The sequence below is a fragment of the Mustela nivalis genome (assembly GCF_964662115.1).
Source record: "Mustela nivalis genome assembly, chromosome: 2".
NCBI lineage: Eukaryota > Metazoa > Chordata > Mammalia > Carnivora > Mustelidae > Mustela > Mustela nivalis.
Window position 1 is genome coordinate 18763974 of NC_139021.1, and position 13958 is coordinate 18777931.

The following is a 13958-nucleotide window of genomic DNA, read 5'->3' on the forward strand; positions in this document are numbered from 1 at the left end:
AGCTGCGGCGCGGCTCCCCTCGGTTTGGGCTTTTGCAACTGGCGCCGAGCTTGCCTTTTTTTTTTTTTTTTTTTTTTTTCCCCTCTCCCCTCCCCTGAGTCTGTCTGTCCTTCTTTTAGGTCGCTCCACCCCTCAGGCGAGGGGGAACGGGCCGGGCTGCGTCTGCCAACTCGCGCCGAGCGCGCGTGCGAACTCCCGGAGCTGCGTCCCGCGCCCGGCCTCCTCCCTGCGGGGCGCGCGCTCCCCGCTCCCCGGGCCCGCGGCCTCCCCCGCAGCCCTTCCCCACTTTTCCCCCCTTTGGCAATCACATGGCATTTTAAGAATGCCGGAAAGATGGCGGTAGCGGCGGCGGCGGCGGCGGCGGCGGGGCCGAGCGGCGGGGGAGGCGGCCGGGCGCAGCGGAGCGGGCTGCTGGAAGTTTTGGTGCGGGATCGCTGGCACAAAGTTCTGGTGAACTTGAGCGAGGACGCCCTGGTTCTGAGCTGCGAGGAGGGCGCCGCGGCGTACAACGGCATCGGCACCGCCACCAATGGCTCATTCTGCAGGGGCGCCGGCGGCGCGCAGCCCCCGGACTCGCCCGCCGGGGTCCGCACCGCCTTCACCGACCTGCCGGAGCAGGTGCCCGAGTCCATCTCCAACCAGAAGCGCGGCGTGAAGGTGCTGAAGCAGGAGCTGGGCGGGCTGGGCATCAGCATCAAGGGGGGCAAGGAGAACAAGATGCCCATCCTCATCAGCAAGATCTTCAAGGGGCTGGCGGCGGACCAGACCCAAGCCCTGTACGTGGGCGACGCCATCCTGTCCGTGAACGGGGCCGACCTGCGGGACGCCACCCACGACGAGGCGGTGCAGGCGCTCAAGCGCGCGGGCAAGGAGGTGCTGCTGGAAGGTAAGGGGTTAACGCCGCGCGGGCCGCGCACACACCCCCTCACCCTCCCACCGCACCCTCACGCTTACCCAGGTGCCGGCACCACCCCGGGGCCCTGCGTGGGGGGCGGTGGCGGGGAGTTGGGACAACTTTAACCCACCTGGGGGGCCACTTGTCCCTACCCTAGAGTCGCTGCGGGCTTGGACCCAGCACGGGTGTGTGCAGAGGCTCGGCGAGCTGGGCTTCTTGAGCTACGTGGCAGGCGCAGGGTCAGATGCTTAGGGCACCGTGCGTCATTTTTACCCGCGGATAATCCGAGGGTAGCGTACGGACCGGAACGTGGCACTGGTGAGGAAGGGCAGCCGTCCGCGCTGCGGTGAGGGCTCCCTGAAAAACCGCAACTCTCTTAGTTTTCCGCTTGGGCACCATGTTCTCAGAAGCCTGGGCAATCCATTTAAGAAGGTTCAGTCCTAAAGAAGTCAGAAGTGGCCCTGTTTGAACGCTAAAAGCCCATTATCCTTCTGGACTTGCCTCCTCTCGGATTGGAACCCGGGGTTATGCTGGCGAGTTGTGCCCTGAGCTGGGAAGTATTTTGCAGCTTTACGCAGAAGTTCCCTTTCGGTGCCAGGTGTTTGGCCGGTCAGTCTGGATTCCAGGCTGCTCTGGGTGGAGGGTTGCTGAGGCAGTTTTTCTGCCTGCCTTTTCCCGGGATTTTTCCCTAGTGGGGTGGAAACAGTTTCGCATTTGTAAACAGTTTACCCTGAGTGTGAGGCTTCTAAGAATGGACTTTGAGATCCTGTGTGCATACCCTCCTAATTTTTCAAGTGGAGAGAACAAGTAGCCCTGGTTTTGTATCCTTTTGCGGTTATGTGCAGAAAGGCAGTAGGGTATTAAGTGGATAATCACTCTCGTTTCCCACCTCATCTGTATTTCTTACTTGATATCTGCCTCCCTGGCCCATAACTTAATTTGTACAAACCTCAGTCAGTACAAATATCATGTTAATTATTTTTGTCTATTTATTCAGCTTCCCCTCACTGTAGGTGGAGATGTCTGGGGTCTTTTATTTAGTTACAGTTCATTTCCCCTGAGTTGATTTGCGTCCTGAGTGAACAAATCAATGAACCCATAGCCTTGGAAACAAGAGTGTTTCAACTCAGATCTTGTAAACTGGTAGTTGATTTAAATCCTAAATTAAGGACTTAGGTCAATTTCCTGCTTACCAGATGTGGTGCTGGTGTGTGAAACTGAGAAAGTTCAAAGTTGGGAAACCAGCTTTGTTACATGTGACAGCTGATGCAACACATGGTGTCTGCCTCCTGCTGGGAATACAGAGGGCACCCCCCCACCCCCCAACACACACACACCTTTATTTACCTAGAGGATTTGTGATGTCTTCATATTTAATTGCTACCCTGGATCCAGAAACTGGAAGGCTATTTGCTTTGGCTTGATGATTAACATAAGTAAACAGAAAAAAAGTTTTCATGACTTAAGTGTGTGTTGGTTTGTGTGACAGGGGCAGGTGGGATCTGGGGCAAGTGTAGTTTGGAGTGTAAACCGCTGGGCCACCTGCTTAGCTTGCAGTGTTTACTATAAACTATCAGGGGACCAGGAGACAAAAAACAGGTCCGTTCTGTTTCAAGGCACTGCCCTTCATTATGTCTTTTCTTTTCCTTGCTTTCAATTTAATGAATAATGACTTAGCAAAGAGATAAAAAATACCTCTCCAAAAGAGGAAGGTAAGGTGATGCCCTGCAGTTGAAAATAAAGAAAAAGAATCAGTTATGTGACTTTACAGATGCAGCAACTGAAGAGTGAGTGTTGTAAAAGCCTCTAATGTGACATTCTTGCAACAGGTCATGCTGTGTTGCAGACAGGACCTCTGGGGGAAGGCCTGTGAGTCTCCTAGACCTGAACCACCTGGGCTTGGGGCAGCAGTCTTATCCCTTACCCCAGCCTGTGTTTTCAGAGATCGACTGCAATCTAGAGAAGCAAACAGAGGCCCCCCTTGAAACAGTGTCTCTTGTTCTGAGTTCCAGTGTTGGTTCTAAATGCAGTAGGAGAGATCATAGACCATGAAAGCCAGTATCACACATCTCTTTTGTAGCTTAATACATGGATTCCCAACTGAAGGGGCATATCAGAACCACCTGAAGGGCTTTTTAAAATCACATACCTTCTTGCCTGTATTCTGAAGTGCAATCTCAATGGCTGAATTTCTACATAGGAGTGGCTTTGCAGATGTAATCAGCTGGGACAGGAGGCTTAGGGAGATGTTTTAAAGATATGTTTATATGGAAAAATGCAGTTTTTTAACTTAGACTGGTCTTGTTTTGTTTTTTGTTTTGTTGTTGTTGTTTTTGTTCTGGAGCGGATTTGGTGGGTTTTTTGGTTTTGGTTTTTATGGGGGGGGGGGCAGCGGGCAGCCAACACACCCCATTCCATGACATGCGCCCTCTAGTGGAGAATCAGCACCACTGCTCATGGAACACCGTGAAATGAAAAGCTGAGGAGCAAGTTTCAAAGCCTGCCTTCTAGTTCCAGTCTCTCACAGAGTTATCTGAACCGCGTTGAGCCTTAGTGTCTCCTGAAAAATGGCAGTAAGAAAACTCGGCTGGACATTCCTGCTTTTCAGGGCTGCTCTATGGAAGAGAATCTGAGAGTAAAAGAAAAAAAAAAAAACATGCATCAAATGGCTGCTATGATTAGTTATAATTACATGAAACGAAGCTGAAATTGTCCCTCCCAAGGGATAGTCCATTCCTCATACTGTGCTAGGGTTTATAGTTCTTATTTTTAGTATACTTTTTATTATTATTATTATTATTATTACGTAACTGTAATGTTAGGAGACCATTCCTCTGTGGGAAGGGAATCATGGCAACAACTAACATTTCTTGAGCATTTCTATGTGCCAGGCTTTACTTGCATTTGTTCCTTACACTTTTTGTAACTCTGTGAGGCCAGTACTGTTGTTCCTTTTACGGATGAGGAAACAAGATTATAGACAGTGGGTTATTTGCTTAAAGTAACACAGGGAGGAGGCTTCCAGGTCTATCAGACTTCAAAGCTCATCCTTGTAACTTCTGGGTGAAACTGATACTCGGAGCTTCTCCTTCAACTATGTACTTAACTCAGTTGAAGATTCTTCAGTTCTTGCGCTCAGGATGTTCTTCCCCATTTCTCAAATATGCTGAAATGCTCGAGACAGCCTTGAGCAGGAGAAGCAATTGTGTGGGCTGCGCAAAAGGGAGGAACAGGGAAGAGGATTGAGTCTAAAAACCTTAAGGCACCGAGTGCCTGGCTCCCTAAAAAAGGGAGCTGCTGCCACATTGGGGCTATTTTGCAAAGAGGCAGGGTCTCTGTCATTTGAACACCTGGCCTGCAAGGAGATTACATTGTAATTCAAGCTGAAAATAAAGTGTGAATATACTGTGCTAGTGAAGTCAGTGTTTCACCAGATAGTCATCAGAGTTAAGACCAGATGTCTTCACCTTATGAACTCACTTCCCGTTTGCGGGAGTAGGGGCAGGGATCCTGCATTCAGCCATGGAGATATGGAACCCCATACCATCAGGGGACACGGTGTACACAGACACGGAGTGAATGGCCCCCTGTGAAGTGGAGCCGGGCACAGCTGCAGAAATATCCTGGTAGTTCTGAGTCAGGGGTGGGATGAGGTTTTTTTTGCCCTTAGATTGATAGCGAAATAGTAATTTGGAATCTTTCAACATTTTTGTAACTGAAACTACAATAAGGTTAGTTTCTCCATAACTTTGTCCAGATTGAAAAGTGCAGAATGTTCTGGAAGACTCATAGTGGGATAGGGAAGGTGGGAGTGGGTGGTGAAAAGAATCTTATCTGGCTCCAGAAGGTATCCTAGGGAGCTGGACCAGAAGAAGTAGAAATTCAATGGAGAAGGTCAGAGACTCTTGTTGACAGGAACCCTGTCCATCAAAGCTCCTCCCCCAGCACTGCTCCCAGGAATGCCTGGCTGCTGAGATCATCTAAAATGTCACTTGCACAGTCAGTTCCTTAGTAGTAGAAGTAGGGACGGCAGGGCAGGGAGATGTGGCGCGCGGCAGAGGCAGTGGTTTGGTTGGCATGAAATCTCAGGACTGGACAAGAACTTGCATTTTAGAGAATCTTAGTTTACTTAAGATACAGGATCTTTTTTTAAAAGATTTACTTATTTTTTGAGAGAGAGAGCATGAGCTGGAGCCACCCTGGCGCCCCTGGGATGTACGGATTATTAAAGAATATCCAAGAACTGTGGAATTTAGAGTCTTGAAACTCGGGTGCTTACATTTTAACTAGCGGTTACTCTTTTCACAAGATGCTTTTTCTTGTTGGGCCTTGATTTTCTTCATTGGGAAGCTAGGAAGCTAAGTTAAGCCATTGCTAAACCTTATTTCACTTTATATCCTATAAATTCAGACCCAACACCCTTTTGTTTTTTCCCCCAAAGATTTTATTTATTTGACAGTGAGAAAGAGAGGGAGAGAGAGAGCACAAGCAGAGGGAGTGGCAGGCAGAGGGAGAAGGAGAAGCAGGCTCCCCACTCAGACGTGGGGCTTGATCCCAGGACTCTGGGATCATGACCTGAGCCAAAGGCAGAGGCTTTGACCCATGGAGGCACCCAGGCGCCCCGACCCTCCACTCTCCTGATGAGCCAGTATTCTATAAGAACGCTGATTCTGGGGGCACCTGGGTGGTGCGGTCAGTTAAGCCTTCACCTCTTGGTTTTCAGCTCAGTTGTGATCTCAGGGTCATGACCTTGAGCCCTGTGTCAGGCTTTGTGCTCCGCAAGGAGCCTGCTTCAGATTCTCTCTCCCTCTCCCTCTGCCCTACCCGCTCTTGCACGCATGCGTGCTCTCTTTCTCTCTCTCAAATAAATAAATAGATCTTTAAGAAAAGGAACGCTGATTTGGCTTTGCCCCTCTATATAGTAGTCCTCGTTATACGGGGTTTTGCTCTTCCGCGGTTTCAGTTTCCCGAGGTTCACCACAGCCTGGAAAGCAGACAATCCCCACTCGGAGAAATTCTCAGAAGGTCACCGCAGCCTAATGCTCTGTCACAGTGCCTGCGTCACTCCCCCGGCTTCACCTCCTCACCTAGGCCTCTTAGCATCTGCCCTCATCATGGGAAGGGCCAGTACAGGACAGTAAGATATTTTGAGAGACAGGCCACAGTCACAGAACTTTTATGACAATATATTGTTGTAATTGTGCTATTTTATTGGTTATTGTCGGTGCTAACTAACTTATTATTACTGCCTGTTTCATAAATTAAACCTTACCATAGTTATGTTTGCATAGGAAAAAACCATAGTATATATAGGGGTCAGTAGTACTGTCTGTGGTTTTAGGCAGGCATCCCCTGGGGATATCGGACCATATCCTCTGCAGGACCCTGTGGTGCCTACCGTTTTCCAGACTCTTTACATATGTAATAAAAGCTAACATTTATATATTCCTTGCATCACAGGAGATGCTTTTCTAAACGCTTTACGTGGACTAAATCATTGGATTCTCACAGTCACCAAAACTATTTCCAGATGAGAAGACTGAGGCACAGATCACCAAAGTCACTTGCCAAAAAAACACAGAGAATAAGTTCCAATGCTGAAATTCAAACACAGATTTATCGCTTTGAAGCCTCACGAACAGCCTTATGTGAGAAGCAGGTTAGGGACGCATATCCCTGGTTTGTTGATTAGAGTGAAGCTCCAAGAGGTCCCATGATTTGTCCAATTCAGGTCTTCTTGCTTTCTTGTCTACTGTATTTGTTTTCTATTGCTGCTCTAACAAATTACCCAAAACCTTAGTAAATTAAAACACAAATTTATTATTTTACAGTTTTTTAGAGTCAGAAGTGTGATGCAGATCTCACTGAGCTAACTTTGAGGTGTTTATAGTGCTGTATTCCTTTCTGGAGCCCCTAAGAGAGAATCTGTCACCTTGCTTTTTCCACAAGCTTCTAGAGACCACTCAGGTCCTTTGGCTCCTGACTTCCTTACATTTTTAGCCTGTGGTGGCAGCTTGAGTCTTTCCCACATCAAAATACTCTAGCCAGCATGCCTGGGTGGCTCAGTTGGTTAAACATCTGCCTTCAGCTCAGGTCACAATCTCCAGGTCCTGGGATTGAGTCCCATATTGGGGCTTCCTGCCCAGCAAGGAGTCTGCTTCTCTCTCTCTCTCTCCACCCCCTGCCCCTCCCCACCACTCGTTCTCTCTCTCTCTCAAATATATAAATAAAATCTTAAAAAAAGATACCACTTCAAACTTTATTCTGCCTCCTTGCATTGTTAAGGACTTGTTTGTGATGACTTCAGTCATACATAGATAGTCCAGGATAATTTCCCTTCTTAAAATCTATTTTAGGGTGTCTGGGTGGCTCAGTGGGTTAAGCCTCTGCCTTCAGTTCAGGTCATGATCTCAGGGTCCTGGGATCGAGCCCTGCATCGGGCTCTCTGCTCAACGGGGAGCCTGCTTCTTCCTCTCTCTCTGCCTGCCTCTCTGCCTACTTGTGATTGCTCTCTGTCAAATAAATAGATAAAATCTTAAAAAAATATATATATTTTAAACTATAACTTACCTGATTAGCAACCTGAATTCACTTTGCAACCCTCCTTCCTCTTTGCCAGGCAAGGTAACCTATGGTTGGGATCTGGAGACTAGGAGGTGTGCATGTTGGGGGTGGCGGAAGGGGGCATTTTTCTGCATATTGCATCTGGTTTGCTGAAATGGTAATGGTACAGAGTTCCCAGGTAGCTCTTCAGGAATGTCCTCCACCATGGTAAACCGTCCTGTCCTGTCACGTGGCAGAGGAGTTCCTCATTCATTCATTCATTCATTCATTTGCCTAACAGGTAACTTACTGAGTGTCCTCTGTGTGCCATATACCACTAGAGCTTGTGCATGACGGACAATATCACAGTGACCAATGCAGATAAGTCCCACACAGGCAGCTGCAGGATGCAGGGGAAAGTGCTACATCACAGGCGTTATGGGATGCAGTGGGAGCCTCGGAAGGGCATCCGGCCCATTCTTGGACAGGACTGTGGAAGGCAAAGGTCTCAAGGCAGCCCGACAGAGAGCTTGGCTCTCAGCTGTAGCTCCGTGTGGGTAGAGGTGGGGGGAGTGTGGCCTTCTGGCCTTGCTAAAGGGCGAGAATGGAAAAAAAAGACCGGAGAACTGAGCAGGAACTGTGGCTTCTAGGCCTTGTTACAGAGTTAGATTTCCTTCTCTGGGTGAAGTGTGCGAGGCAGGGAAATGTCATGCTGAGTTTCACATTTCAAGAAGTGCAAGGTAGGCGAGGATCTCTTGAGGTGACCCAGCCTCACGGGCCCACAGCAGCCCGGGGTTCAGACGCTCGACCCTGACTTGTGCTTAGGAAGGAGCCCCCTCCGCCACGGGGCTTAGGTTTGTAAAAGTGGCTTCCAGCACATTGTGATTTTGTCACCAGGTCAACCCTCTGTGGATGATTGGGCTGGGGGAATGAGCCCCCCTTTTTGTAGAGGAGGAAAATGGAAGTCAGAGATGAGGGGACTGGTCCAAGGTTACCTTGTGAATGGGGGAGCTGGACATCGGATTCTCTCACACCCGCCAGGCTCTAACTACTGCACGAGACATCTTGTCAAGACGTTGTACAGTGGACGAAAGGAAGTCTGACAGGTGTAAGGCATGGCCTCTTGATTTTGGGGAGTTGATGGTTACTGAGGAGCTGGGGCATTTGAGGCTGACGGTGAATTTCTTGAGATTCATCATAGAAAGGGTGTGATTTTTTTTTACCCCAGCCTGTGTGGCATAGTACGCGGCAATGTATTAGGCTGATGGGAAAATGTCTTGGGAAGGAAAAGAATAGAAGGACAGAAGGGAGGAAGAAGGGGAAGAGAGTCAGTGGGGGCGTAAGGGAGGGAAAAGAGGAAGGAATGACAGCAAGATCCTGTTCTTGGGCCGGCTCTTGGTGCTTTTCCTTGCAGTTTCTTTCTCACGGCAGTAAAATGCTGTGGTTTAGAGGATGGGCCTTGGATTTGCTCAAAGAGGGAAAGTACTTTGGGGACCTGCTGACCTTTTCTGATGACGCCCGTCCTCCAGCCCTCGAGCCGTTGGACTGTGGTAAGGATCCACTTTTAGCGTCGATAATGAAAACTCGATCCGGGGCTGTAGCGAAGAATACAGAAGCCACTTTATAGCCAGGGACGCGCTTACTTAACATAGACCGGTCTTGAAAGGCAAAAGAGGAGCCAGACATGATTTTTAAAAGTTATTGGAAAATGTAATTATCCTTTTAATGTTGTATTTATAACCACCTTTCCTCTGCCCCCCTGTGGCTCAGGGACCTACAAGTCTGAATATGTAAGAACACTTTCCACCTAGGGAGATGAAAACTGTCTGCTTAGATATTTTAATTCTTTTTTTTTTTAAAGCTGATGTATCAGCCTGAAAATTCAGACCATATTCTTTATGTGAAGTGGATCAGGACTGTCCTTCAGTTTCATGTTTCTGCCGTGGAGGGAAATGCTTTTCACGTTCCGTGGTGCGTTGTAGCACTCACCCCATGGAGTGTGTTTTAAAAATAACTCACTGCACACAGCTCCACATTTGTGAAAGACATCTAGCCGAAGCTACCGGTGGTCTGTTTGGTGAAGGGAAATTATTCTCCGGCAGCTAGTGGCCTACTAGGAATTCTATTGCAAATGATGCATTTCAAAGCAGTTCATGTTAAAGAAAGGCCAGAATTTCCCCTGCATTTATACCAAATGTTTTATATACCAGACCTCATTACCCACTTCACTGGCTTTGATCTATAATAATCGCTTGCCTTCAGCTCCGGCCTGCAGAGTGCGACTCCAGAGAAAATATGTAACACCACGAAGTAGTGTCCTAACAGACCCATGCAGATGAGGCCCGCTCCCAAAGTGGGACAGACAAGATGGGAAAGTTCACGCTCAGTAGAGATTATGACGGAAATTAAGATGATGACCCATCCCGTGGCTCAGTGCTTTTTAAAACTACTTCCCCTGCCTGTGATTGGAAGCGTCGTTTGTAGCTCATTGATAAATGTGGGAAGCTCCATCTCAGATTTGAGGACCAGTTGCTGAGTGTTACCATAGTTGGTAGATCCTGTTCTTGGGCCGGCTCTTGGTTCTTTTCCTTGCAGTTTCCTTCTCACGGCAGTATAATGCTGTGGTTTAGAGGATGGGCCTTGGATTTGCTCAAACTGGGCTTACATTCTTGTCCTGCTTCTTGCCTAGCTGTGTGAGCTTGAGCGAGTGACCTACTTACAAGCCTCAATTTCTTAATCAGTAGGTTCATTGTTAGGAGGAGAACAATTGTGGATGGAAAGTGGTTAGCTCATTGCCTGGAACATAGTAAGCACTAAATATTTACTAATTAAAATATGTCATGTCGCACGCTTAGCTAAGTACGGTTTGCAGATAGAGGATCCAAGCATAGACGGGAAATGAGGGGGTCAAGCATATGTGATAGAACGTCTTTTAGGGGACACAAAGGAGAGTTTGGGATTTGCCATGTTTGGGAACCAAAGGATGCAACTGATGGCCCCGGGAGAGTTAGTTTGCCTTGTAAAGGTGAATTAGGATCCCGCAAGGGTCTGTTTCATTGATGACATTTAGCAGCATCAGATGTTTTCCATCAGCCAAATCACAGTGTAGGCTGCTGTGGTTTCTGGTGGGCAAATGCAAACTTTGTCTTAAAATGCTGATCTGCAGGAACGTGCAGAAAAGTGTTTTGTAAAGGGAAAGTGGGCAAGTACGGATTTAACCTACACAGCAAAATTCAGAATTCTTTGAAAAATTGTCTAGGACTTATAGGAATGTGGAGATCTTATTAGCCCAAAAAAACCCCAATATTTCCTTTGTTAAAATGTGAAAAGTGAAATATTTTTTCACATTTTTTATATTTTGTTAAAATGTGAAATATTTACATAACTGTTACTAAGCCAGCATTATACTTTGGTTTTTTATTTTTATTTAATACTGTATTTCATGGAATCCAAGAGACAACCCAGTGGAAGACAGATCATTGTTCATGTGCCCTTGAAAAAGAAAAGATAATGTTTAAGATGGGCGTGTCTTAATAGGATATCTGCTTAGAATTAACGTGGTGTCGGGGCTATCCCTTCAGTACAGGGATAAGTGAAAAGTAAATCCATCCCACAGAAAGGGACAACAAAGGAACTCACACATCTCAGATTGGGTTTTGGTAGAAGGAAGGAAAAATATTGTCTACTGAGGTTTTGAATTGCAAGTTGGTTCTAATAAATATTGAGGTCTGAATGTACAGTGTCAGTGTAAGTTAAAAAAAAAGACGTAGGCAGATGATGTAAAGTGGTTTCAGATGCGGAGCGCCCCTAATGAATGATTGGAGTAGTTGTAAATTCTGTCTGCAGGAACTCAGGTTCCATCTGGGCCTCCAGCAGTGTTAAGGCACATTCCTCAAATCAGAAATGATAAAATCTGAAAAAAAGAAAGGACAGTTGGATTGATGACATATGGTGTATAATAATTACACAACTAGTTATTAAAATAATTTTTCTTGTAGTGTTTGAAAGGTGGCGCCTTGTCAGTAGATTGAAGTAAAAATCTGCAGGGGGATGAGATGAAATTCCTCTTCTGAAATCGAACGTTCCAGAGGGAGACAGGTGTGGAGTAATAAATCAACATTTATATAAATTACAACTATTTCTATAATTATAAGTTCTGTAAATACTGTAGCGGAATTTAGGGAGTATCAGAAGCTACTAAGGATACCTGGTGTGCAAAGGAATGGCTTACAGAAGAGGTGACTTGTACAGTGGGGTTACATAAGCAAAGTGAAGCTTAAAATATAGGTAATTACTTGGCTATTTGGGCCCCTGCATTTCAGATGCTTTCATCTGAAAGCTTTTTATCTGCAGTAAAAATCAAGCTTAATGATTTTTCTTTTTTGCTTGCAGTATCCACAAACTATCCTCTGTTCTTTACTTCATGTTTAGAATTTGTCTAAATCAAGATAATGTAATGCTATATAATATATAATATAAATATAATATAGCATTCCTTTGCCCACCCTTGCCCAATACCTTTTTTATTGTCCCCCAGAATGTTAGAATACATGTTTTACTTAATAATTTAGTAATTATTATTAGAATATATTAGCACGGTAGGCACATAATATTTGGAATATTTGAATATATTTCTAATTCTAATATACATATATAAAGTATATTCTAATATTCCAAATATAATATGCCTATGTTCTGCTTCTTCATTTCTCAGTGTCAGCCATTATTGACTAAATCATTCTGTTTTTATAAAATTGTCATCATGTCAACATTGTTTCATTTTCCAGCCACAGGATAGTTTTGATCAAGTTTCTTGCAGTTTCTAGCAGTTTCTTTTTTTTTCCCGTTTGCTTCATTTTCATATACCTAATTTTTTTTTCCCCAAAAGAAGTACTAGATTTATCAAATTTCTAAGAATAACTTCAGACTTTATCAAACTTTATCAAATTTCTAAGAATAACTTCAGACACTCTTACATGGCAAATCACACCCCCATTCTGTTGATTTTCCTGCTCTGTCAACGGACGACTTCGCCCTTGGTCTGGTGCGTGGCCATCTTCCTCAGGCTGTCCTGAGCTTTCTCCTCTGTTTCCATGGAGCCTCTGTCCCCTTCACTTGTGGTTTACTCCCTAGTTTTTGCTGGAGCACATTCACCAGTCGCTTCCTGAGAAAGAATGTGTGGGAGGTAAATAGGTGAAAATATCTTTAATCGGTTCTCTCACTGGACTTACACTCTGGGTGTGAAAAGTCTGAATGAACATTTTCCCTCAGCAGGTTTCAGAGTTTCTGTGAGAAGTCTTTCTGCAGTGAAATGTCTCATTCTCTTTCTTTTACGTGTGGCCTCCTTTTTCTTGCTGGAAATTTTAAATTCTTCTTATCACTGATATTCTGAGTTGCATCTAGTGATTGGCCTTGGTGTGGGGTTTTCATTCATCAATTTTCTAAGCCCTGGATGGACACAGATGAGCTAAAACTATGGCTCCCAAACCGTGTGCCAATATGGCATAGGGTGCCCCAGTGAACTCACCAGGGGGCCATGGAATATTTTGAAATTTGGGGGAAAACAGCAGCATCTTTTGGACACTGGGAAAATCATTAACTGGCGACTCAATAGGAGATTGCTACATTCCTTTTATGATGTCAGTATCTTTGCAAAACTGGTTTTTTGCAGTTGCCGTGATTTCAAAACAAACAAAAACAAGTGCCACACAAAATAAAAAGTAGTGTGGAATAGGAAATGAGGGTGGCAGCATCCGGTAGGATTCCAGCTTTTGGGGAGTTGTATAATGTCCAGCAGGTGCTACATTTTTAGGACACAAAGATGTAGTACATTGTTTGGATTTAACTACTTAAAAACACTGAGTTGGAAAGTATCTCCTCGGGCCCCAGGGTGTCATCAAAAAGGTAACTGTGACATTAAAGGTGCCATTTAATGAGTAGACTGGGACCTGTGGTCTGAATACTCTTGCACTTCATTTCTGGAACATTTTCTTGTTTTATTTCTTTGACGGTTCTCCTCCTCCCTCTTCTTTGCTCTCTGTGCATGGAAATTCTTTTGGTTGGTGTCGGACCCTCTGTATTGATACTGTGCTGAAAAATAAACTGATTTTTGTTGCTGTCTTCTTGCTGTTTCTCCAATTGTCCCTTTCTGTTTATTTTTGTTCTTTTTCGTGGAGAATCACTAGATTTTTATCTGCAACTCTTATATTGATCTTTTTTTTTTTTTTTTCAACATTTCATCTGTCATATCACTGAGTTCCAGGAACATTTTCTTATTCTCATTGCTCATTTTTTTAATAGCACCCTCTTGTTTTGTGGATGCCACGTCTTTGCTGATCTCTCTGAACGTATTAATCGTTTTTTGAAGATTTTTTTCCCACTAGTATTGACTCGGATGTCTCCAAGTTCCTTTCCCTCTGCTTTGCTTTTCAGTGTGTTACGTCTGCATAATCTAATAGTTTCATCTATTTCAAACTATTTTAATAGTTTCAATCTATTTTGAGATTTGCTCCATTTTTGT

General features: G+C 45.3%; 1 protein-coding gene across 1 annotated transcript in view; it reads left to right on the forward strand.

Moving 5' to 3' along the window:
- Position 1: 1 nt before the first annotated feature.
- SNTB1 (syntrophin beta 1) overlaps positions 2 to 13958 on the forward strand; it is a 228459-nt gene continuing 214502 nt past the window's right edge. The window contains exon 1 of the mRNA XM_082721779.1: positions 2 to 886. Coding sequence (XP_082577905.1) covers positions 334 to 886 — 553 coding nt within the window. The 5' untranslated portion in view covers positions 2 to 333. The remainder of the gene's footprint in view (positions 887 to 13958) is intronic.